The sequence below is a fragment of the Taudactylus pleione genome, unplaced genomic scaffold (assembly GCF_031769625.1).
Source record: "Taudactylus pleione unplaced genomic scaffold, aTauple2 ptg000556l, whole genome shotgun sequence".
In the NCBI taxonomy this organism is placed as follows: domain Eukaryota; kingdom Metazoa; phylum Chordata; class Amphibia; order Anura; family Myobatrachidae; genus Taudactylus; species Taudactylus pleione.
In genome coordinates, this window is record NW_028284958.1 from 22990713 (window position 1) to 23017071 (window position 26359).

Sequence of the window (26359 nt, forward strand, 5' to 3'; positions counted from 1 at the left end):
TAGAAAAGGGTGCTAGCATTTTTTTTTTATATTACATGTGGTATGTGCATCTTTCTTTTTTATGAATAAATGCATTTTAACTGTTTAAATTTTTTAAACCGTCCATCTTTTTAACGTTAGCGCTGGTATTCCTGTGCTTTTTGCTTTGTTTTTTTTATATTAGGGAGTGACTACCCCTTATACCAGCAGCTTTGTGACAGCGCGTCCTATTAGATTTTCTGTTATACAAAGAGATTCTCTCTGATGGGAGTGTGTGCTAGCTCAGGCTCTTAATCGCATACATTGGAGACCATACTCTGACGGAGAGTCTGCAAATAACATAAGGCTTGTGCTTCTGATGGCTGCGTCTGGAGATGCACAAAGTGGGTGTCCCAGCCTTTGCGCATACAGATGAACGCTAGATGATCTGGAAAACATGCACTGTTAGGGCTCCATGAGGATCAGATTTGAGTAACACTGGGTTAGAGATGGTTTTATGACCATGGACAACTAGTATCACTATAGTTTCTGGTGTTGTGCCATGAAAGAACCTGGTTCACATACTTTACTGCCTGAGCACCATTACATTTATAGACTACCACTCCCAAACTCACGTGCTGGTAAGGATCCATACTGTATTTTAGACCCCTTGGGAACTGTATGAAAATAATATACAGCAAGATGGTACTGTAAGCTCCAGGAAGCAGACTGTCCTTTTTAAAGTGATTTGGAAAAAATCAGAATCAAGATGCTATTGGTTTTTTTTTTTTTTTTTTTTTTGTGCTGTACATATGTAAGAATAATTGTCAAAAGCAATCAGCATCCCCCCCAGAGACCTGCATTTTATATATGGCAATGTTCAGGATGCAGAATAAAAACTGCAGCTACCAGCTCAATCCTCAACAAGAAGCTTCCAAAGCATTATGACCGCTTATTCATGGAGTAATAATTTAACAGTAACCCAAGACTGACAGCATGTGGAAAGTGCAGTGTTTAGAATATATTAAACATCTTGTATATTAAATGAATAGTTCACTATTTTACATTAATTTTAGTATATTCCAAGTCCACAAGAAGCTGTAGGCTTGCAGCAACTTTATTATGTACAGAAGGGGAATAAATCATCAATGTGTAGACAGTAAACATTTACCAATATTGCTCAAAAATAAAAAGCTGCACTAAAAACAGCAACCAAGCAGCGGTTCTATAAGTCTGATGGAAGTTAGACAACCGCAGCAAATGTCTGGTTCTTTTGGATTTAGTGCAGAGTTGCCCCTTTGAGTAATGTTAGTATAGGCCTCCATGAATTTGATTAGTAATAATTATTTAATGGGAGTCATATACTACCATTACTCAAAGCCGCAACTCTGCACTAAATCCATATTGGTCACATTGTTATAGTAGAAAAGTCATATTATAAATCAGAAAACAAAAGTCTAGTAATTTTACTTAACTGTATAGGTGAAACATTTTAAATAAAATTGTTTATTAAATAACATGTATAGCATTTAATCTTCAGTGTCGGAATGTATTTCAGTGGGGGGCTGTTCCTGGGCTGTAGGACATTCTTCTGTCTTTACAGGACTGGTTGGCAGCTCTGGTGGTTGGGTGATAGTTTCCACTGTTTTGTCTACAGCCTCAAGTAAATCCACATCAAAATCCTCAGGAATCTCCTCCAGATCAGGCGCTGGTGCCTGAGACGGAGTCGGGGCTGAAATGCAATGCAGGGAACATTTCTTTATAACTCATTCCTATAACATGACAAACGTAAAATACACTTTTTTAAATGGTAACCCTAGATGGAATTCTCGTGTGCATCCGCTTTGTTATTTTGCTTCTACTAGCCACTTGCAGAATTTACAGATCTGTTACAAAGTCTGTACTGTGCACAAGAAGCTCTAGAACTCCCTATTAGATGCACCAGGTGGTGATTAAAGCTATTTCTGTGTATAACACCTCCCAACTAGAAGATGATTTTTATACTTACCATTAAAAATACTTTTCTCCAATCCCATGGGGGATTCTGTAGACAATGGTGTATAGGAGAGAGCTTTAGCCCTCCTCCTTACAAAATAAATGGTATGGAGGCAAATTGTAGATTATGTAATATGCTGCCATAGAGACAGACTCTAAAGGTTCAAAATGCAGCTATTGAAAGGTCTTAAGGACTAAATTCAAATCCTAAAGGGACCACCTCGGGAATAATTGGAGGCTTATATGCCACATGCCCTATAGTCCAATCCTAAAGAAGGAATTGGGGCGTGGGTTAGGGTATAGTATACTTGCCCTAAGTTCCAGGACAGAGTTGACTCTCTGGTCCTACAATATCCCTGAAACATCAATTGAAGGGTCACCACTCTCAAATCTCTGACTGGCATCCATTGTAATTAGTGTTTAGTCCCAGATGATGAATGGATGACTCCTGTTGAGATTCAACCACCAAAGAGACTGATGTACCCTGGCTTCCAGCTCAATGCACTGGGCTGTCAACTGCAAGTGAGATTTGTTCCATCAATAGTATCCCTCATAGGAGCAGTGTCTTCTAATGGAATCATTGGTTTTGATGACAAACTTTTGGCATAAAAAAAAAAAAATTATTACAGAAAAAAAAACAGATTTTATCACAAATACAGAACATTTATTGGACTGATCACCAAAATAATCTTCCAGAATTGCCAAATTGGCAGGCAGATCCTGAATCCCTATAATCTTATTAAGATTTTCCACTGCAAAATCTTCCTTGATCTCCCCTTCCTTACTGTTTGAGGATTCACCATCAGAATACAAAGACACAGAGGAGGAGTTCAAAAGATTTTCTCTTCTAAATCCAAGTCAAGCTGTGACCTGCTCCTCTTTACTCCCCGACTGGTTTGGAAACCCTCTTTCAAGACAAAACATTTCATTATGCAATTTAAAAGATCCTTATTACTCAGGTACTGATTTTCTAGGGGTACAATTACAGCCTTGTGACCCTCTGGCAAATCCTTGTCACAGGAACCACAGATTAAATACCTGGTTTTGCTGCTCCTCTAACACTGAACCAGCTCAGAGAAAAAAAAAAAAAAAAAATAGAATAGGTAAGGGATAGTTTTCCAACACCTTCAATACCTCCCCATAAAATAGGGCTCATCTTGACCTTGTGCGCTTAGACATCTTTGGGGCTGGCTCTGTATCCATGCTGCAGGTGAACTGCAATTCAATGGCTCAAGGGGATGGGTATGGGATGCTGGTGCTTCGGGGATCCCGGCTGTCAAAATCCTACCTCACCAGGTGTTGCGCATAGATCAAGTGTCTGCTGCGTCTATTATAGTCTATTATAGTATATAGTACAGGCCAGAGACCTTGGCATTACCCCTGCCCCATCTCAGAGGGAGCGGACTGGGAGAAGTCTGGACAATCCTGCTCCCTAGTGCCCCAACTTTCTACTGAGAAGATAAAGAAAAAAGTGCCTACATAGAACTTCCGGGGGCAGGAACATTTGATTTTAGTTCTTATCAATCTCAGTAGATGAGGATTTAACATATTAGGCTGGGGTTCCATGGAGTCTGAAAATTAAGAATAAATTAATATTGTCCATTTAACATGGGCAGCCTACATATCAGACATCAAAAAAGGTCAAACACCCCTGTATTGACAACTGTTTAAAAACACAACCATACAAACTTTGCGCAGCCTCAGTTTTATAGCACTTAATTATTGTGACATTTATCAGTCACTATAGAATAATAGGCAACTTACAAGAAACTGTTCCTATCAGACAGGAATAAAAAGCATTACAGGCTTATTAACACAACTCATTTTTGTGACAAAGTGCTACAAAACTGCCCACAATGCAAAGTAGTAGTTTGCGTCCTAGATCTAAGAATTATTTGAAACAAAGTTCTCTTGTAACCGGCTTAACGTTACTTTTTCAGCAGCGAAAGGCTCAAAATAAAGTTGGGAAGTAGGAGATGAATTAAAAAATAAATTCCACCTACTCTTCTAGCATCATAACCTAGTGCCATATGATGCATTATACATAAACCTGGACAAGCGCAGCTTTGACCTTATAATGGCTATATCATGATTTGTGGTTTTCATCCATACCCTGACTGTCCGCTTGGGCCTGCATCTTCTGCATTCTCTTCTCCAAGGCCAGTCGTCTGTTTCTTTCTATCTTCTCAAGTGTCTCCTCACTCAGTTCAGCTGTGCTGGGTTGCGAGAAAGATGGGGCAGAGGATTCCGGAGGTGCTGGAAAGTCTTCAGAGGCTAAATCCAGATCGTTATCCTCCATCTGTACTACAACTAAAGAAAAAAAATGTACAGGAGGGTGACTTCCAGCGGCATGCTGCCACATTAACTCTATGCACATAGAACCTAGGTGTACAATAGCTGCTTAGACACGTCATAAAGATAAGAAAGTTAAGACCCCCAAGATCAGTTGTGCCAGCTACGGAAACTCAGCTGTCCGACACTGAAGTCTAAGGTATTGCATATGTTACAGAGCAAGCAATTAGCCACCTTCGGCTAATAATGCATATCCAAGTTATGGGAGGTGAATCAATTACCTGTTAGTAATTATAAATTAGGGGGCGGAGAGTGAGGGAGGAGCAGCTCAGGGAACACCAAGACCGCAGTGGCAAGGTGCCCTGAGCTGGGGGAGGGTCTGCAGGGAGAGCAGCTTATCCCCTGGCTGACGTTAACCACCAGGTCCTCTGGCCTTTATAATATGCCTCTGCACCAGTATATTTGTGCCCCAGTGGTCTAGTGAAGTAGTGGGCGAACCAGTGTCCACATCAGCACCTCTGGTCTGTCTCCTAAGACCAGAGGCAAAACTGCACCAAGACGCGGGTCCCCGCGAACGGGGTTCTGACTTACCTGTCCCTTGGATTCCGGGGGCTGCAGTCTGGAGTCCGGGGAGCCTGCTAGCTAGTTCTCCATGGAGCCCTGCCGGGAGTACCTAGCACAGGCTTGGTGTCACAGCGCCGCGGAGGGTGATGTGGCAACAACACAGACGTCCAGAGGACAGTCTGGTGCTGCTCAGGTTATGGTAGAAGGAAAAAATAAGAGTTATGGTATAACATTCCTTTTTTAACTGTTTTTCTTCGAGGACCATAGAGTCCACAGGAATTACCTTGGGGTATGTGGTTGGAGTGATACAGGCACCAAACAGTTACAAGCTTTAGCTCCCAGGATGCACCGGGTCCTCCATATATACCCCGCCCCAGGCTACAGGCACTTAGTTTGTTACCAAGCCCAAGGCTGGAGAAGGAAAGAGGACAAGAACGGACAATTGTACACCAGAAACACTAAGAAGTGGAAATCTTTGAAATACAAAAGAAAAAAAAAAGATCATGAGGTGCGTTACGGTGGGTGGCCTGTGGACCTCGAAGAAAGAGTTAAAAAGGTATGTTCTTCTTCGGGTTCCATAGGGTCCACAGGAATTACCTTGGAGATGTCCCAAAGCAGTTCCCTTAAGGGTGGGGACACTCCTGTTTATCAGAAAGGAGAATCCGGCACCCAAAGGTAGCATACTGAGATGCAAAAGTATCAAAGGCATAAAATATGAGAAAAGTGTGGACGGAAGACCACGTGGCTGCCTTGCACAATTGATCAGCAGAGGCACCACGACGAAACGCCCACGATGGTCCCACAGATCGAGTAGAATGTGCTGTCACTGTGTTTGGAACAGAGAGATCAGCTTGTGTGTAAGCCTGAGAAATAGTCAAACGAAGCCATCTAGCCAGAGTCTGTTTGTTAGCTGGCCAGCCTCGCTTATGACAGCCATACAACACAAAGAGAATCAGATTTCCTAAAGGAGTTGGTATGATCCACGTAGATACGTAGGGCATGCACTACATCCAGAGAAGCTTCAGGGACAGAGAGGTCTGGAGACTTGAAGGCTGGAACCAATATTTCTTCATTTACATGAAAGAAGGATACTACCTTAGGAAGGTAACCCGCCCTGGTACGAAGAACAGATCTATCCTGATGAAAAATCAAAAAGGGAAAGTGACAAATAAGAGACCCTGCGGGCAGAGGAGATAGCAAATACAGTTTTTCTTCTTGCTGTCAACCATTTAAGGTCAGGCGTTCAAATGGGGGAGCCTGTAGAGCCCTGAGAACCAAAGACAAATCCCACGGAGCTACCAGAGGGACAAAGGGAGGCTGAACCCTCAGAACACCCTGAAAAAATATGTCCTAGCATCAGGCAGCAGGACGATCCTTCGCTGAAACCAAACAGAGTGCAAATGCCTGAACTCTCAGGGTGGCCAAGCGGAGACCCCGGTGTAACCCAGCCTGGAGAAAAGCAAGCACTCGTGAGACCCTAAAAACTTCATGATTATATTTTCTATGCCTACACCATTGAAAATACATGAATTACAGAAGTAGTAAAACCCTTGGCTCTTAAGATGGAAGATTCAAAAGCCACGCCGTCAAAAGATAGACGGGGGAAGGTCCGGATACAGGCAGGGACCCTGTGTTAACAGGTCCGGCCTTAGAGGAAGAGGCCATGGAGTGTCTATAGAGAGACTCAGGAGGTCGGTGAACCAATGTCATCTGGGCCAAGCAGGGGCTACCAGTATTACTATTCCGCCCTCCTGCTTGAATTTTCTGATTATCTTTGGGAGGAGGGAGATCGGAGGAAAAAGATATGCTAGCTTGAAGTCCCACTTCACTACTAGGGCATCCACAAAATCGGCTGAGGGATCCCTGGTTCTGGACCTGTACCTGAGGACCTTGTGGCTGTGGCCTGAGGCCATGAGGTCTACCTCTGGTAGTCCCCATTTGTCCACTAGGAACTGAAAGACATCCGGATGAAGAGCCCATTCCCCGGCTTGTATATCCTGCCGACTTAGGAAGTCCACTTCCCAGTTGAGGACTCCTGGTATGAATACTGCCGAGATTGCTGGAAGATGACATTCTGCCCAGACCAGAATGTTTGTCTCTTCCGCCATGGCTACCAAACTTTGCGTGCCTCCCTGATGATGTTGAGGTAAGCTACTGCGGTCGCGTTGTCGGACTGTATCTGGACAGGCTTGCCCTTTAGTATATCCTGTGCCTGATCAGCTGTTGTAGTGGTCTGGAGTGGAACTGAGCATATTCCACCATGTCAAAAGTGGACACCATGGACTCCAGAAGCGCTGAGTGGATAGACACCGTCTGATTGCGGAGAAATCTGCAAACCCGTAATTGAAGGGCCAAAAATCTTGTCTCCTGGCAGAAAAATCCTGTGTGCCTGAGAATCCAGGAGTGCACCTAAATGCACCATCTGCTGTACTGGAGAAAGCAGCGACTTTTTCCAATTTATGATACAGCCGTGTGTGTAGGCAGGCAATTGTCAGTCTGAGATGATAATGGCACAGTCTCCAGATGTATTACAACATCAGGAGGTTGTCCCGATATGGCAGTATTCAGACTCACTTGGTAAAAGCCAGCGTAGCTGTTGACAAACCAAAAGGCAGCGCCTGAAATTGGAAATGTTGCTGCAGAACAGCAAACCGCAGAAACCTTTGGTGGGAAGGCGTAATTGGCACATGTAGATATGCATCCTGAATGTCCAAGGACACCACAAAATCCCCCGTTCCATTGCCAGAACAATTGACCGAAGAGTTTCCATACGATACTTCGGCACCCGGAAAAATCTGTTGAGGCCTTTCAGATTCATAATAGGCCGGTGGGACCCATTGGGGTTCTGGATCAAAAATAGATTGGAATAATGACCTTTTCTATGCTGATCCAACGGAACTGGGATTATCATCCCTGAACCCAGCACGGAACTAATGGCCTGCTGGAGGGCTAAGGCCTTGGAAGACTCGGATGCAGGAGCTGTGCAGAAAAACCTTTGCTGGGGACTTTTCCAGAAAGTAGGGGCGTACCCTCGAGAGACCACTTCTCAGACCCAGGCGTCTGTTGTTGTCTGATGCCAGGTATCCGAAAACTGAAGAAGTCTGCCTCCCACCCTGGGATTTCCCAGGAAGAGGCCTGCCCCTTCAGGCCGAGGGTTTGTCGTCTGACTTGGAAGCCAGACGTCCGATTGCCCAAGATCTTAGTTTGCGGTCTCCTACAAGAACTGGATTGTCTAAAGAAAGACTGTCCTTCGCTTTTGCTTTCGGGCGAAAGGCTCAAATTGACGACGGTCTAGGGGTAGTCGTTGAAGGCAGACCGGCCGCTTTAGAAGCTGCTAGAGTAGCCACAATCTTATCCAATCTTATCTGTGCCAAACAGTATGCCTCCAGTAAACGGCAGGGATTCCAGAGCCTTCTTGGAACCTGCATCTGCTTTCCAGGCCCTTAACCATAGAGCTCTGCGAGCAACAACTGAGGTAGCTGATGCCTTAGAAGCAAGAAAACCGGCATCTAATGCTGCCTCCTCCAAATAGGAGGCTGCCTCCTTGATATAGGAGATAATCATCAGCTGCTCCCTGGAAGCCTCTGGAAGAGTATTTTCCAGTGCCCCTGTCCATTCTTCAATGGCCTTAGACACCCAGGCCGTAGCCATGGCCGGGCGGGCAACAGCTCCTGACAGAGAAAGAAAAACGCCTTGAGACAGGCCTCAAGTCTTCTATCTGTGGGATCCTTAAGGGAGGATGCAGATGGTATGGGCAATGTGGCGCTCTTAACCAGATGTGCCACAAGAGCATCCACAATAGGCGGAACTTCCTATTTAGCAAATTCGCCAGGTGGGAGGGGGTATAAGGCTGTAACCTTCTTTGTAACATTGAATAGTCGATCAGGAGAACTTCATGCTTCCCCCATAAGTTCAGAGAGTTGCTCAGATTTGGGAAACTCAGCCTTAACAACCCTCTGGCGCTTGAACACCGGAGCCTTCCTAGGTTCTGGCTCTTCACTAGGTTTAAAATAGTTTTGACCGCCCTAATCAAGGAGGGAACATCCACTGCTGCTAGATAGTCCTAACTTCCCTGAGAAAGTCTCCTGAGAGGAGCCTTGTACCTCTTCAAATTCATCCGAAGATGCATTAGCATCTACAGGCTGGACGGACTGAGGAAAAAGGTGGCCGCCTTCTGATTTTAGGTACTACCGGCCTGCCTGCTTGCAGCATTTGCTGAAATGCAGCAGGGGACGGAGCCATGCTCTGGCTTGAGTGGGCATAACCATCCATCCAGGACGGATGCATAGGAGGCATGAACATCACAGGTTGTAGCTGCTGAGGGTACCCCATAGTAGGGGTCGGCGTGGGTGTAAATAAACAGTTCACCACCTGCGCCATAATCTGAAAAAAGGAAGCCCAAGGTGGTTCCTGCCCAGGATGTGGTAGCTCCTTATAACAGCAACCACACAATCCATCCTGTATGAAATCCTGAGGGGACAAGTCCGTCTGACAGGCCATACACGAAACCAGCACAGGGGCTTTACCCTTCTGCTTCTCCTTGTCTTTAGACATAAAGGTAATGTTACGCAAAGCAATACAATACAATGTGACAGTGTTCACCCCCAAATAACCCACATACCTGTAGCAGAGGGGTATGAGGAGAAATAGCAGTGAGTTAGAACGGAGTTATCCGAGAATAAAAAAAAAAAAAAAAAAAAAGCGTCGTATAACACACAGCAGAACTTACTTAAGTCACATGCAATACACACACACACACACATTATATATATATATATATATATATACACACACACACACACACACACACACACACACTGTATATATCTGCGCAATAGGCTCAAGTCGACTACAAATAGCACAAAAGCTTAGTAGGATATTGAGCTCTGTATAACCTGGCCACCAAAGGAGAGGTATACAGGGAGACTGACCAAATCTCCTGAGATTCGCAGCTACAGTAGAGCACCTGAAAGTGGTCTCTGGGAGGCAGGGAGGAGCAACCCAGATACAGGAAACCTCGTCTCTGGATTGGCATCTGGGCTGGAGGAGGGGCTGCTGGGGAGATCCTACCTCCACCCAGGCTGAATTAACCCACTGGACGCACTGGCTTTTTACATGGCCGCCGCCACTTTCCCTGGCGCCAGAATTATATGCCCCGGTGGTCTAGTGGGAGAAGCAGTCGTCCTCGTTTCCCCACAACAGCGGCCTCCGGCAGTTTTCCACGGGGGGAACCACCTTACCTGCATCCCCGTGTATCCGACTGCAGTCCCGGGCCCAGCGTCTAGTGAACTCCACGGGCGCCCGCCAAAATCACCAGTTCCTTCACTGGTGTTGCGGCGCATGGGTAGATGGAGCAGCAGAAGGGGGCGTCCATTCGGACGCCTTGCGCTGCTTACTCACTTAAAAAAAAAAAAAACAAAGCTTGGGACTGCCGAAGCAGCCCCTGTCTACAAGGTGCACTGGTCCTGCGCACCAAACAAAAATCTAAGTGCCTATAGCCAGGGGCGGGGTATACATGGAGGACCCAGTGCATTATGGGAGCTAAAGCTTGTAACTGTTTGGTGCCTGGATCACTTCAACCACATACCCCAAGGTAATTCCTGTGGACCCTATGCAACCCGAAGAAGAAAAGTAAATTAAATCATAAAATTAAAGCTTGGGCTGCTTAATGCAGCCCCCTGTTATAATGGTGGTCCAGCTCCTTCCGGACAAACAAAACTGAAGTGCCCTCAGGCTGTGGGCAGGGTATTGGGGGAAGGCCCGGAGCATCCTGGGACTGAAAAGCTTTGCTGTTGATGTCCGGCCCTCCAGGTCCCACCTACACCCCAATGTCTCCCTGTGGAGCCCTATGGACCCTGAAGAAATCAGATATCTCCAGAAGGAATGGGATTGAAATACTGGCCGGTTCAAATCGCGACTAGGGCTGGTAAGTATTCTAAACCCTCCCTTCTCCCCCCTAATCCTACCTGGTGCCTAACTAAAACTCCCAGGGTGGTGCCTAACCATAAGTTCCCCCCAGGGGTGCCTAAACCTAACCCCCCCCCCCCCCCCCTTCCCACACCCTAAACCTAACCTCCCCCTAGTGGTGCCTAACCCTAAGTCCCCACGAGGGGTTCCTGTATCTAACCCTATCCCCCCCGCGGCTAACTTCTAAGACTTACCTCGTTCAGGACGGCATCCTTCTGCATTCCGGCGTCGGGATTTCGATGCCTAACTTAAGTCCCATGCCGGGCTTTAGCCATTGGGATTTTAAACCGCCTACATCCCCCCCCCCCAGATTACCTTTCAGCCCCAATCTGTCCTACGGACACCTAAATTCATCAATCTAGGAAAATATATATTTTCGGAGCTTAACTAAAGGAGCATTCGCCATCTTCAGATAGTGTTTGCTCCAGCAGCTTCCTTATGGGAAGGAGACCGGTTTGATCCCCTGTCCGGCTCCTTCCTGACTGGTCATACACAGTCAACATATGGGCGAATACACACAACCTCAAAAATTGTTACAATATGTGTGGCCTTCTGAATAGAGTGTGTGAGTGTGAGTGCGTGTGTGTGTGTGTCATCATCTGGTTAGAGCAGCCCCAGGGAGGATTCCCTTACCAGCAATATGCAGATGCATAGCGGGCATTGCTCTCAGGAAATCTCCCTTGGAGCAATCAGTATGTGTTACAACTTTCTATGCTGAGTAATCATCAACCAATACACTGAATAAACTTGGCTTAATTCAAACGAACCCTAGATTGCTACTAGACTGCTATATTCTGTAGGTAGTCCAAAAGTCCTGCAATCTCTCAGGGAAGCCTAATACACGCCTTTTGCGTTATGTAGGCCAACACCCTGCCCTCTGGAGGCTGGCTACAACAGAAACAGAGGGGGCAGGGTCTCTAAGCTAAACCTGCAAAAATAATTACAGAACCTAGAATTCTGAATGAGTGAGTGTGGCTGAATAAAGCACTGGCAGTGATGGAGTAGAAGGAGGTCTAATATAAACTAAAGACAGTATGCACAAAAATATTCTTGTATTAGACTTCAGTTTCTTTCTATAGAGCCAGAGCTCTGCATTTATTTGATTTTCTCCATTATAACTTTATATTTTCCTCAGAGCTCTCCTGTCACTGTAATGCGGGTGTGAATTCTCTGTCAGTGCAATGTATTGGGAGTTTAGCCTATTGGGATATGTGATATCAATGAAAGTGGGCGATGAGGTCATGGAAGGCCCATAAACACCCAAATATATGACAGAGGTAAGGCAAATAGGTAGCAAAGACAATTGTCTGTTTACTCATAGCCTACTGTACACAATGGATTAACAAAACTATGGGCCATATCCAATTACCCCCAAAAAAGAGAAAACTAAACAGCGGTAAAGCTTTTGCACAATTTGCGTTTTGGTGCGATATTTTTGCATCTTCTATACGCGCGCTCCCGTTTTTTCGCACTATCGTATTACAAAATACGCCAAAACGCATTCGTGCGAAAACTGCACATGGCGAAACAAGTGCAACACATTTTGGGGAAATCAGTCTGTACCCCTTAAAAAGGCTAACTGACATAGGAAATCATTTTAGAAGTGTATTAGTGGCCCTAATAAAGTATTTGCGGTTCTTAAATTGTGTTAAATAGCTGTTTTATGCATATTCGTACAACATTGGATAAATGATAAAAAGCAAGTTTTTTGTCCAAAATAAATACTGCAGTTATATTAGGGGTATGTGAAAATAGGTGCAAGTAGATTTTCATGTCCTAAAAGTGCACTTTTAAGTTTATTTTAAAAAAAATACACCTGGTGCAGCAACCTGCAACACACACCCCATCCATAGAGTCCCCCAAACTGCCTGACGCACTACTTTAATCCCATTTTCTAACACTTAATTTTTTTCACACCAAAAATGGCATGTCATTATTTGGGGGGGTATTTGGGGGTTTTGTTCTGAAACAAATCCCCACATTTTTAAATCATAATTAGGGACTTTGAAAAAATTTTCACCTGCTCCAAAATGGTGAAAACATTGTCTATGGAGTTTTCGCGATACACATATTTGTGCAAAAAGTTCGCACCTGCAAACATTTATCGCTAAAACGTGGCTTTTTGCGGCTAATTGGATTTGGCGCTGTGTCTATTACATACATTATTTCCCCTGTGCTAGGCACAAATAAGCACAGAACCTTTGTGATGGAAGGGTACCTGCTAATACAGGGGTGGGCAATAAGCAGCCCAGCTGCTAATAGCAAGCAGCAATTTAAGAGGCCATCACAACACTGCTAAAATCAAATGTATGGAGCCATCGCACAGGAAGCCAGATATCTCTTCAGGTCCTGTCGGCAGGAACCAATTTATTTGTGTGGCAGTCTGAAGTCACATTAAACTGCTTAATCAATGCAACAAAGAAATATCTGCCACAGAAGGCTTAATGAGGGATTGAACTCAGGACCTTCAGCATTGCCCACCAAGAACAAACCAACTGAGCCACGAGTAGGACAGGCAATCATGGTATTGTTTTAAACAGCTTCATGTGAACAAAGAAACTACTTTCTTACACAACACCTGGAAAAATACCCTGGCGTTTTAAAGCCGGCACCATGCAGCTCCGAGAAATAATACACTACAAATAATAAACACATACATAGTATATATTGTTTAGGCACAGATCAAAATTCAGGGGTCAGTGTATAAAACCCAACTACTTTAAATCATATTAAAAAAAAGGGGTTAACTTACAGCAGCCAAATGGAAAAAGGATGGTAGACATTAAATCCCAATAGTTATGAAAAGGATATATCACTAATCCCTAGGTACTAAAAGGTATCGCACAATGCCATAGCAGAATGTATCAATGCTTTCATATACATATACTGTATATGTAAAGTATAACTACTCTCCCTAATGCAGAGATTTCCAAACTCAGCTATTACAGTCCAGGTTTTAAGGATATCCAAGCATGAGCCCAGATGGTTAAATCAAATTGACTGAGGTACTAAATAAGTCACCTGTGGTCAAGCATGGATATCCTTAAAACGTGGACTGTAATGGTGGATTTTGGGAACCTCTGCACTACTGCATATTATACCATGACAGCAAACAGGCGGAGAAAAATATAGATAAAAAAATGAATAAAAACATTGCTCAAGAGTCAGTAGGTACAGACGAGAGGTTTACAGATGCGTACTTATACACCTATTCTTTTTGCGCCATATGACGAGACACGCATGGTGCGATTCCTGTTCTGTGCACTTTCCTAAATTTTGCATCTTCGTTTGCATATAGTATACTAGGTAGATTTTTTGGGGTTAAGGAATCACTATAAAGTCGCAGATAAAGCATGCCGATGCATGGTGCAGGTCACACTTAAGGTACCCACACACATAGCGACATTTTACATGATTTGGCAGATTTCGACGAATCGTGACGACGAATCGGGTAAAAAAAAAAAAAGTACAAATCGTGAGTTTATACTCACGAGCACGATGCCGATGCGCGTCCCCGCTCGTCGTATATATCGCATCTTCTGATCTGCCGTGCTGTAGGGCAGATTAGCCAACCTGGGACACAATGCACAAGTCAGATTGGACATTTTTAACTCCAAATCATGACCACGACTGCCAAGGAGCTCCCGTGAAAGTTCATGAGAAAATTGGCCATAAAATCGTATCGTGAGGACATCGGTATGTGTGTGGGCACCTTTACTTTTGCCCTGTTACCCTAGAGTGTGTACTTTTAACTCCATTAAACGTCTACCGTACTAGGTACTTAAGAGTACTAATTTGGTGCGCTAAGTGAGCCATTTGGCATGATTTCGGGATAGGTGTATGTGGACACATGTACCACACCAAGGTTCCAGTAAATATTGGCTGGGAAGACAACCTGACATATTGCTTCTGCACCTACCAACTTTGTCTGTAGCCAAATTCAGTCTCTGTATACAAAGCCAGGTAATGGGGAATACACGAATATCCAAAATAGCTATATGTCTACATTCCCATCAGTCAGATCCTCCGGGAATGGTACGTAGTTTCTTTTGGGGTATCTGTGACACAGAATATCCTGCTACCTAGATTTAGAACCCCAAAAACCTTTTTAAGAATTACAAAGCAGCGGCTTTTGCAAGCCAACAATTCTCTACAGTTTTGACCAAGAAATTTAAAACAGCATTAACCTAAAACCAGCGACAGCTTCCATATCACAGGACTTATAGGGGTCTATTTACGAAGCAGTGTTAGGAGAGAGTGAACAGTGATAAGGTGCCAGCCAATCAGCTCCCAACTGTCATTTTTCAAACACAGCCTGTGAGATGACGGGAGCTGATTGGCTGGTACCGTATCACTTTTCACCCTGTCTCCTAACACTGCTTAGTAAATAAACCCCATAAACTGGTAGGAAATTTTACACCTCAGTTTTACCTGCATCTCTCTCCCCTTGATTGCCACTATGTTATCACATGCATTAGGAAGTGCGTTATAGTTTCCATATCTTTAGGTTTTGAATCATGCCAAACAATAAGCAATAACTTTGAAGCTCAGGATCTGGTGGATTTAGGGGTTAATATGAAGTGTTCTACTTTTAAATTGTATATATTCAGACCTCTTTATATCCATTCATATTGTATTGTGATTTATAGTACACCACAGTTTCCATTTGACTACCGGGGGACTTGACCTTTACTATTGATTTAAATTGGCTGGGTTTTATGCATCGTACGACGTCAGCATCCAATAAATTTGAAACGCGTTTTACATGCGATATAGATTTTTTTTCTTGCTGTGCTCGGTGTTAATTTAAAATTCATTCAGTAAGATTTTTTTCCCTGGTGCTGTGTGAGTGTAGTTATTAGGAATTGGTAGTGCCCCAGTCCTAGTGGATATAGATTAATCAGCTTGTGCCTTTCATTCGCTTTAACAGCAGAAAATACCTTCTTCGCTGTTAAAATCTTCATGTACAATGGGCAGATCCATGCGTATTCTTTTTAAGCAAGTCTGAAGGGGAAAAACAAGAGATATGGTAAGAACTTACCTTTGTTATCTCTGTTTCTACGAAGTCCATAGGGTCCACAGGGTTGACCTTGGGGTATAGGTTGGGAACCAAATCCGGGCACCACGCAGTTAAAGCTTTTAGCTCCCAGGATGCACTTGGGTCCACTCTCCCTATAACCCCACCCCCAGCCAGAGGCACCTCAGTTTGTAAGTAGCCAAAGGCCGGAGGAGGAGAAAAAAAGAGAGAAAACTGGAACACTCGATAACCATACTCACAGAAATGGGAGACGGAAAACCGGTGACCAGTCACACAGCCCATTTGAAGCCAGGTGCGTCAGGGCGGGCGCCCTGTGGACCCTATGGACTTCGTAGAAACAGAGATAACAAAGGTAAGTTCTTACCATATCTCTTGTTTTCTACTTCAGGGTCCATAGGGGGTCCACAGGGTTGACCTTGGGGATGTCCCAAAGCAGTTCAACCAAGGGAGGGGACGCTCCTGTGCTGAGAGGAGAATCCGCCGCCAAAAAGGAAGCATCCTGAGAGGCAAAGGAAAACAATGCCTAGAACCTTAAAAAGGTGTAGACAGAAGACCAGGTGGCCACCTAGCAAGGCAAACCAGCCAAGGTGCCACCGCGAGCCACCCACGAGGGTTACATGGCCCGAGAAAAAAAAACAAGCAGCAACAACAGAAAGGCCTACCCATGGGTAGGCCCCTGAAGAAGACATACGAGGCCGTCCAGCCAACATATGGCCATAGGCCGGCCATCCTTTCCTGTTAAAACCAGAAATCTCAGACCACCAATAAGGAGTCCGATTTCCGTCAGGAACTTGAATGGATCACATAAATCCACAGAGGCCGGACCACAGTCAATGAGGCCACACCAGCCGAGAGGACTGGGGACTGAATGGCCGCACCATAAGTTCCAGAATAATATGGAACCTGAAAATCACTAAGAAGAAACACAGGGTGAGAGCAACTCACACCCTAACAAGATGCCCTCCAGAAGAGGGAGCCACATGAGAACGCTCCCAATTCCGACACTCACCTGGTTGATATAAACTCCCTGATAGAAAGAGAGAAAGCCAAAGCAATAGACCATGTAATGGCTATTACAACCAGCGGTTCCATTAACTTTCCCCGGAGTTAACGAAGAACCACTACTAACTCCCAAGGAGACCCTAGGGAGGACAAATGGAGGCATAATCCAGAGAACACTCCAAAGGATGAACTGGATATCAGAGCGGAGCAATTCCATAACCTAATCATACTGACAGTGTAGAGATCTGCACTGTCAGGAAGGCCAGGCCGAGGGAGAAACCCAAGCCAGCCGGAAGGAATGCCAGAAAATCTGGAAATCCTGGACACCAGAGGATCGTATTGATAGGTATAATACCATAAGAATTATGGCTGCCACAGATTGTGGTAGGTCCCAGCAAAAGCTGATCCATGTGCTCCAATCATTCCAACGATGACAACGCCATGGAAGCCGTAAGACCACTATAGGGACGTAGTCAAAGACAAACGACCCAGGTCCAAGGCAAACCCCAGGACCCTGAGACAACAGGTCTGGGTAGCGAAGCATCAGGAATGGAGTATCGATGGAGAGACTCCGAAAAACCAAGTACCCCTGACATCTGGGGCAATCAGGAGCCACCAGCAGGAAAGCATCTCTGTCTCTATTGAAACACTTCCCTCGAGGAAGAATGGAGACTGGAGAACACAGGTACGCAAATTGGAAGAACCCCTTCACCGACAAAGAGTCACTGAAGGTTGCTTCAGAATCCCCAGAGTTGGACTGTAACACCATAGTGTGATAGAGTCAGAAGGCCATGAGTGTCACCTCAGGAGGGCCCCCCCCCCCTGCTCACCAGGAGATGAAACCTCTCTTGGGGAAGAGACTAGTCCCCGGGATGCACGTCGTAACGGCTGAGGACTCCCGCTTCCCAATGGAGAGCACCCGAAATGAACACTGTCGAGATGGTCGGGAGGAGACCCTCAGACAATTCCCGAATGTATGACATACCTGACATTGCCACCCAACGAACAGTATTGCTAAAAAGGAAGCCACTGTTCTGACCCTGTCGGACTGAACTTTTTCAGGTTCACCTGGAAACAAGGGCTATGCCAGAGTGAAGCCCAAGACAGGCTAAAGTTCCAACAAGTTAATTGACAGGGTGGAATCGACAGACATCCAATTGCACTGAAATGGATGCGAACCAGACACTGTCCTTAGCAAAGAATACCCTGGACGAGATGGCCATAGTCACTCGAAAAGGGACCGACTTGCCTCCGGGGAGAGCATCATCGTTTGAACAGTGATCCGACAGAAAAAACTCGTTCCATCTGTAGATAAGCCAATTATGGAAAGGCCTGGAATGGAACTGAGCCCATTCCACCCTTCCAAAGGCAGACACTGAATAGTGGACCATGCATCCCAGAGTGTAAAGACATATGGCGACTGCGCAGACATCCATGTACTCCTAATGGAAGAGTGGAGATGCCGTCTTAAGCCAGAAGAATTCTCAGATTTTGAGAATCCAGCAGGGCTCCTAGGTGAAGAATACCCAGAGAGGGATGCAGGGAGGACTTTTTTCCCCTTGATTAAACGTCTGCACCCTGAAGAACCCACAGTCAACCAGACCCGGCTGTAAAGTACCCCGGTGATCCTGCTAAGAGCAGGAGGCCATCCAGGTACAGGAGCATTGGGATATACTGAACAGAAGAACTGTCAGAAAATCCCAAATGCTGGTAAACCCCTGTGGGGCTGAGATCAGTCCCAACAGGCAGAGCCCGAAAAATCGTAAGTGCTGTGATACAGCAAACCTCAGTCCATGCTGAGGTAAGGTCTCTGTAAGTACCCGTAGGCACGCGTCCTGTATATCCAGTGATACCATAAAGTCCCCGGGTTCCAAACATAGTATGATGGAGCATAGGGATTGCTTCCTGAACCCAGGTAGCTTTAGGAACTGGTTCGGGGAATTGAGACAGAGAATAGGCCAAAGAGGACCATTCAGCCACCGCACCAGAAAGAAAGCAGAACAACCAGTCCCTCGCTGAGAAAGTGGGGATGGCCCAATTAGCTCCGCTTACCGCAACAACTGTATAGCTTTCTGGATTTGTAAGGCCCTGTTCCGAATAAGGGCCTGCGTACCATCACATGGAAATAGGCCGCCTGAGCAAAGAGAGGGCGTACCCTCCTACCCACGTAGCCGCGGCAACTAGACACTAGTACCGGGCAAACTGAGAAATCGCCATCTCCCAGTGGTAGGCCTGTCTCGTCAGGCTGACGATATATCCGTTGGTTCAGAAGCAGGATCGGCTGGCAGTCCAGGCCTGCTCGGAACTGGATATGTCAGCCCTTGTAAAGGCCGACAGTCTATGAAAAAACAGACCTTTAGGCTGACCCAGAGGACAAAAAGACTTAGTAGTCTGAGGCCCCGTAGTGAGCATAGCTGACGGCGGGAAATTTGTACTGCCACTGTCAAGGTCAGATATACCCTATAGATGGTATCTGCACCTCTGCATTCCCAGAGCGCAGCCATAGGGTATTACGGAGGATACCGTCGCAGCCGGAACTCTGAAAGTTTGGAGCTGGTATCCAATATAGGCATGTCCACCTATGACAACTGCATATATTACGTGAGCGACCAAATACACTTGAACCCCAGACGTGTTGGAGGGGAAAAACATTACAAATACATCAGCTCAGTATGCAATAGTATTACCCATCCTACCATGGCTATAGCATGGTTGGTTAACAACCCCTGAAAGCGAGTATACTGATTTCAGGCAGAGTTACCACCTACGGATCAGAAGAATCCGACCACGCAGGAATGGGATGCGTAGTAACGTCTGTAATCCGACGAGTAACACGCCCATCCACCCCAGGAGGGGCTCATGATGACCCTCAGGGAATTTGGGACAGGAGACCAAACACTGTTGTAATACCTCATATCTGGCAACAGCCAGAGTCCCGCCCTGCGATCCACCCGCTAGTCAGCAACAGGGACCCAGAATGCACGTAATACTGAGGGTGTATGATACAGGTGCAGGTCAACATTCACTCTAACCAGAATGGACCTGCTACCAGCCCGAAAGCAGGGATAATAATACTTGAGATAGGCTTCCCCCCCGTGTAAGAGGGAAAGAGCCCAAAACAGTATCCAGTTCACGGTAGAGCCAAGTGGGAAGTAACCACAGGGCGTCAACCACGCCAATTTGCGTTTCATAGAAAAACGACTTCCACCCAGGGTGGCTGTTGTGGTAATCCCTGCAAGGGGCATGACAGACTATTGTGGCACCAGGGGGAATTCATATACTCGAAAAAACCCCTGTAGGGAGCGGTAGTCTGTGTCACAGGGGAAGAGTGCAAGAAACTGCGAGATACCCTGAGATGAAAAGGGCAGTATGGTGAAGTAACCCCAAGTGAGGTACAACAATGGGGCCCGCCCGGCGATCCGCAATTAAGAGGATCCCGAGAAAACAAACAGCCCAAGGGGGTCGTGAAAGGGACCGGCACCCGATGACGCCACATACAGAACCCTTTAAGAGTTAAATCCTCCGCACTAACACCTGCAGCACATGGCTTGCAGGATAGTAAAAATGGGTGCAGTATAACGCTCTATCTCCTGGTCAGACATATCTGACCAAGCCTTGTGATCAAGCAGCGCTATACTGGTCCTGACTGAAACTAAAAATTAGCTGCAGGGACCCATTTTCAGCGTATGCAACACACAGTTCCACTCAAAATATGGCAACGTGCAGCACGCAACAGTATGTGACAAACCTCACAAATATTAACAAGTATATAAATGTGAGGTCTCAGAACCACCCCAAGTACAGCTGTATTAGGGCAGATAAGGAAAGGGATAGATATACACTGACAGGTGAGAGAATAAAGTACAGTCAGCACTAGCATAAGTCACATACAATGCAGATATACACATATATACATAAACATGTCATATAATATACTGCACTATTACACTGCATGCAACTTACCCAGATTCAGTGTCTGGGAAGGCTACAGCGCTGTGTACACTGACCTAATGGTGAGGTACGCAGGGGGACTGGACTCACTGCCATCTCCAGAGATTTCTGCTGCACCACAGAAAAAATGGCCGCTGGAGACCTCAGAAGAAGCGTGGCCCGCGGAGGAAGCAGCTCAGCGACGCCAGACTATGGATACTGAAAGGCGCGCTGAGCTGAGGGGAGGAGCCGCTATAACAGGGAAGGCTGTCTCCCCTGGCCGGCTATTAACCCCCGGGACGCCGGCTCCCTGCACCGAACACTAAGTCCCTGGTGGTCTAGTGGACACACGGGGTATGGGGGGCCCGCCGCCACTGCCGGCGCCTCCGGTCTGTCCCCAGAGACCGGAGGCACAGGACTGCATTTCAAATGCGCGGATCACCGCAAGCGGTGACCCGCGCCTTACCTGCTCCCCGTGAATCCGGCAGCAGTCCTGGGCGCCCGCAGAGTCCGGCTAGTACAGACTCTGGGGTCCCGCTGAGATCCCCAGATCTGTACTGGCGTCTCAGCGCCAGCGGGGTGACGGAGCGGCAGCTTAGACGTCCTATGGACAGTCTGACGCTGCCGCTCTGAAGAATCCAAAGGAAAAATAAAAAACTCTGTCCTTTAGAAAAAAATAAAGCTTAGGGGCTGCTAATCAGCTCCCCACTGCACTAAACGGTGACCCGACTCCGGCCGGGCACAACTTAAACTGAGGTGCCTCTGGCTGGGGGTGGGGTTATAGGGAGAGTGGACCCAAGTGCATCCTGGGAGCTAAAAGCTTTAACTGCGTGGTGCCCGGATTTGGTTCCCAACCTATACCCCAAGGTCAACCCTGTGGACCCCCTATGGACCCTGAAGTAGAAAAAAAAAAGTTACAGGAGGTACAATGCTTACATCTGTGTTCTCAACACCATGTCACAGGTTAATTTTACTCTAGCACAAAGCTAATCTGAATACACAAAGAGGAAAATACTTAAAATCTTACTTGAAGTGTGTGCAGACAGAGAACCGCTCATTTATAGAAGACACAATATTGTATATACGGGAATGCTGACTGGGATAGTGAATTAGTAAGAACGTACTTCTGTGCCAGAAACATACGCTGTGTTGTGCCTTAATCACTGGCCCCAAAAACCATGCATTTATTAAAGCTTTATGGGCATATTTCCAACGCAATTCTTTAAAATTGGAAATGATTTTGTCCCAGCTCCTACTGTGTGAAGTGGTTGTACACTATTTACTGCTAAACAATAGTGTTTGTTGGAAAAAGCATTAAGTTTAACATTCTAAAGTCATACATAATGGTATTTTCAGCTCACAGTACATACTCCTTTGTTATAGACACTTACCTGCACCTCCTTCTTATTTCCCAATGTTTCTAGCCGACTGAGAAAGTCCTCAAACTGCAGCTTAGGGAAAAGCCTGTTTGCCCAATTCTCCATCTGTCTGATGAGAACCTTCAAGTCTTCAGCCTACCAGACAAAGGCATTCAATTCAGGGTGATACCTTCTAAAATGCTAGTAAGGAAGCCCTCTCTAAATTAACGAGGGTCATGCAAAATGTTTTTGCTTTATTCAAATAATTATTTTGGACACTGTAACTTACTGGAATTACTCCAAATACTAGTAAAAGGATTTTTGCCTAAAATGGTCTGTTGAAAACTGAGAAATACACTGCTGCCATTTGCCAGGCAGGTTGCGATTTACTGACATTACTTAGCAAAATCTAATCATGGAAACAAAGCGAGAAATGGAGTGATGGTTAAGGCGCGTTATCCACTTGCCGATATAAATGGACGATTGAACGATAATGACAGTTATCGTTCATTAATCGTGTCGGCAAAGGCCAGCGATGTGCGCTCCCCACTGGTCGTTGTCGGCATCACTCATCGGCTGCACATGACTGTCAACCTGACGAGATCGTCAGGTTGAGCATGTTCGGGGTTGAGGGAGGGTACCTGCACTGAATGACATATCATTCAGTGTGGGCACTGCACAGTATAATGAACTACTGAACGATATTGTTCAGTCCTTCATTGTCGGCAAGTGGATATGCCCACTTGAAGTAAGCAAAATTATTGGATACAATAGTAGAAACAGTGTCTTTCTTAGTTTTCAGCAAGTGATTTCAAGAGTTGTTCTAGTAATTCAACAGTAAAGTGATTTTATTAATTGTGTTGCCCTTTAATGAGCAAAAGTGGAAAAGCATTATGTAACTAGCAAGCTACCAATTGACAGCTTACGGTACAGGTGAATTAAGACCACTTGGTCTGTTACTAATAGCTATGGTCACATGGAGCGAGGATCTTCAGCACTGCACAGCAAACACAACGGTTTTGCTCGTAGGGCATAGTCAATTTATTTTTTTTTTTTAAAGTTCCCCTTTTCCTTTTAATAAAGACATATATGGATCAGGCAAGTGACAGTAACCATAGCTCACCTCATGTCCTTTGCCTTTGAATTTTGCATCATCAAACAGATGCCGTAAAGCAGGTAGACCACGCTGTGAAGTGAGCCTACATGGGACACAGAGCTGAGAGTGAAATTACTGGGTGTAGGCTAGCATTACTAATATAGCTTCTACTTCAAATATATGTTACAAATACAATCAGTGCTCAGGAAAACACAAAGGTGCACTTGACCAGACAGCCTAATTACCTGCATAGTAGGAGCAGAAGATAAAAATGAAGCAGTGACCCCTAGTGGACAGATTTTTATATAAACCAAAATATTTTAATAAACGAAATGTCTTGGATATGACTGTTCTTATTTTTATTAAAAACACAGGTTCACTAGTTTTCTTTAATCCCTTCGCATTATTCATGGATAAAAGGTTAATACACCATCTACAACAGAGAGCACAGTACAGTCGCCAAGTGTACAACTTCATGACAGCACCACATGCACTTGTTACAGGAATATTCTGCCCTTTATTGAGTCAAACAAAAATAACTTAGGCCCTGATTCAGAGCCGGACGCTCTGACCAGAGCGCTCGCTCTGAATCAGGGCCCTCCTCCATTAAAATGGAGCGTCCTCCTGGATGCTCGTATAGCTGTGGGTCACCACCCACAGCATATACGAGCGTGCAAAAAGATGTTCGCGATGGTCTTGACCATCGCGACCATCGGACTTGCGAGGGAAACCCTGCGGTCGGGTTTCCCAGCCGCAAGGCCAGGAGTGATTTTGGCTCTATCAGAGCCAAAATCACTCTCACTGACATCACTAGTGATGTCAGTGGGGCCGGCTTCAGACGGTAGGCGTTCCCCTGGCACGCTCACCAAAGGGGGCGTGCTGTCAATCAACATCGACAGCACGCCCCCTTTGGTGCGAGACCCCAAGCGATGGAAAGCCCGTCGCTCACCGGGTCTCGCGCATGCGCACGACGGAGCTCCCTCCTTCGTGCGCATGCGCAGTGGGGAACATCGACCCACTTGCGAGCGTACTGCCGCTCGCGAGTGGGTCTGAATGACCCCCTTAGATCCAAGTCACATATTATACGAACCTTTATTCATCTGTGTACACATTTACAGAGTTTTTTTTTTAGCACTATGGGGTCTATGTACTAAGTCTTGGAGAGAGAAAGTCGACAAAGAACCAATCTATCAGCTCCTGTTATTTTTCAAACACTGGTGGAGATGTATTATAGCGGCATGGATCGTGCCACTATAAGTCTTCCCGCTTCACCTCTTTACCGTGGCGGAGCAGGAAGCAGTACCGAAGAGATGTATGAACATCTTGTTTGCTGAAGTGAAAACCTCCCCACCGGTGATCCCTGACAGAGCCCACAGCGCATCAGCCTAGTACTGTCTCACCTCCCAGCCGGCTCCACTGAGCAGGCGCGAGATCTCCAGTGCACAACCCGGAGCCCAGCCGCCGCTGCACCACTGTCCCTGCTGTGGTGAGGCAACGACAGCTGCTGCTATCGAAATCGATAGCTGCAGCTGTCAGAGCGGTCATATTTTTGGCTGCACATCGGCGCCCTGCCTTGAAGATAGTAGCGCAGATAATGACGGGGGCACATAGTATCCCAGTTATTGCACACACTTCACCACATTACTACATGGGGGAGAAGTGGTATCAGCGCATATAACGTGCAGATGCCACCAAACCTCCATGACGCTGCTTCATACATCTACCCCACAGCCTGCAAAGTGACAGGAGCTGGTTGGTTGGTACTTTCTCTCTCTCTCTCTCTCTAATGCTTTGTACACAGACCCCTCAGTTTATTAACAAGTGAATAAATTATTCATATTTAGAGTAGACTATGCTGGTATAGTATTATATATTTTCTTATTATTGTATTTGAATTGTTTCATTTATTTTATATTTGAACAATTTTGATGTTACCATTTCCAATACATTGCCTGAGAGGAGTTCAGCCCATGCACAGTCATAGCCAAAATACATGAAGAGGTCCATGTTATAAGCATAAAACTGCCAGACAGTAAAACAGAACAAACATGTTCACTGATCACAAATGGAAAATAAATGCAATAAAAAGTTTTTTTTTGTTTTTCATATGACAAACGTGTTTTAGGAAAAGGCCTAACCTTGTGCAGATTGAGCCCCTAACATGGGCCTGTCACACACAGGGATGGCAGCCATCTTAACATCAGCCAATTAACACATTAGGGTAGATAGACATCAGGGGATTTTGTTAACCAAGGAGAAAAAAAAAAAAAAAATGCAAAATCCCTATTTTTGGCTAAAAATGTGGGGATTTCTTTCAGAACCCTTTGGACACCCCCGTAATGATAATTACCGGAAAAAAAAATTATGTAAGTTGCGTACTTTGTCGAAAAACGACCGCGCAAACATTGGGAAAAAAAATAAAAATTCAGGGGGACGGGATGGATGCATCAAGGGTTTTTAACATCGCATGCGGTCGCAGCCAGCGGTTTTTTAAATTGCGTTTTATGACACGAAAATATACTTGCACCCATTTTATCGTACCCCCAATTTACGTGGAACAGTAATTTCATTTTTCGCCAAAGTACGCAACTTACAAATTTTTTGGGGGGTAATTTATGATTAGATAGGGGTGTCCGAAGGATTCTGAAAGAAATCCCCACATTTATAGCTAAAAAATAGGGATTTTGCATTTTTTTTCTCTTGGTCTGGTATGGAGAAAACTTTTCTCCCGTTTTGTTTTCGTCTGTTTCTTGACAAAAATTTTGCAGTTTTTTTTTTTGCGAAAAAAACAACCATTTTCGCCAATGCCGGGAAAAAACGTCCGTTTTCGCCGCTAATTATTGACCATAATTGGTAAGGTTTATAAATACACTGTAAACTAAGCCCAGGTACATGCAGTCTCTGGGTTTGGAGCACAAGATACACACCGCAGAGCATCCAGTTTAGGCTGTGGCCTCTTGACCACCCTTCTAGTTGGCTTAGGTTCTTCTTCTGTATTTTTCTGTCCCATGTTTTTCGTCCAGTCATCTTAGAAGAATATACAGGGTATAATTAACTATTTGCTAGAGAAAAGCTACACCAAATTAGAGACTGTAAAACAGGGGTATTCAACCTGTGGCCCTAAAGCTGCTGTGAAACTACAGATCCCATCATGCCCAG

The 26359-nt window shown here is 45.4% G+C and overlaps 1 protein-coding gene and 1 non-coding gene across 4 annotated transcripts in view; both read right to left on the bottom strand.

Moving 5' to 3' along the window:
* Window positions 1–1059: 1059 nt before the first annotated feature.
* TIPIN (TIMELESS interacting protein) overlaps window positions 1060–26359 on the bottom strand; it is a 34593-nt gene continuing 9293 nt past the window's right edge. For 2 of the 3 annotated variants that reach the window (XM_088452760.1, XM_088452758.1), the window contains exons 3-8: window positions 26128–26227; window positions 23228–23303; window positions 22138–22260; window positions 15717–15780; window positions 4066–4263; window positions 1060–1690 (exon numbers count right to left, since the gene is read on the bottom strand). In XM_088452760.1, the coding sequence (XP_088308886.1) occupies window positions 1488–1690; window positions 4066–4263; window positions 15717–15780; window positions 22138–22260; window positions 23228–23303; window positions 26128–26227 (764 nt within the window). In that variant the 3' untranslated portion in view covers window positions 1060–1487. The other variant, XM_088452759.1, reaches the window with a different exon arrangement.
* Window positions 13081–13210, bottom strand: LOC148481966 (small Cajal body-specific RNA 14). The gene has a single exon (XR_015871833.1).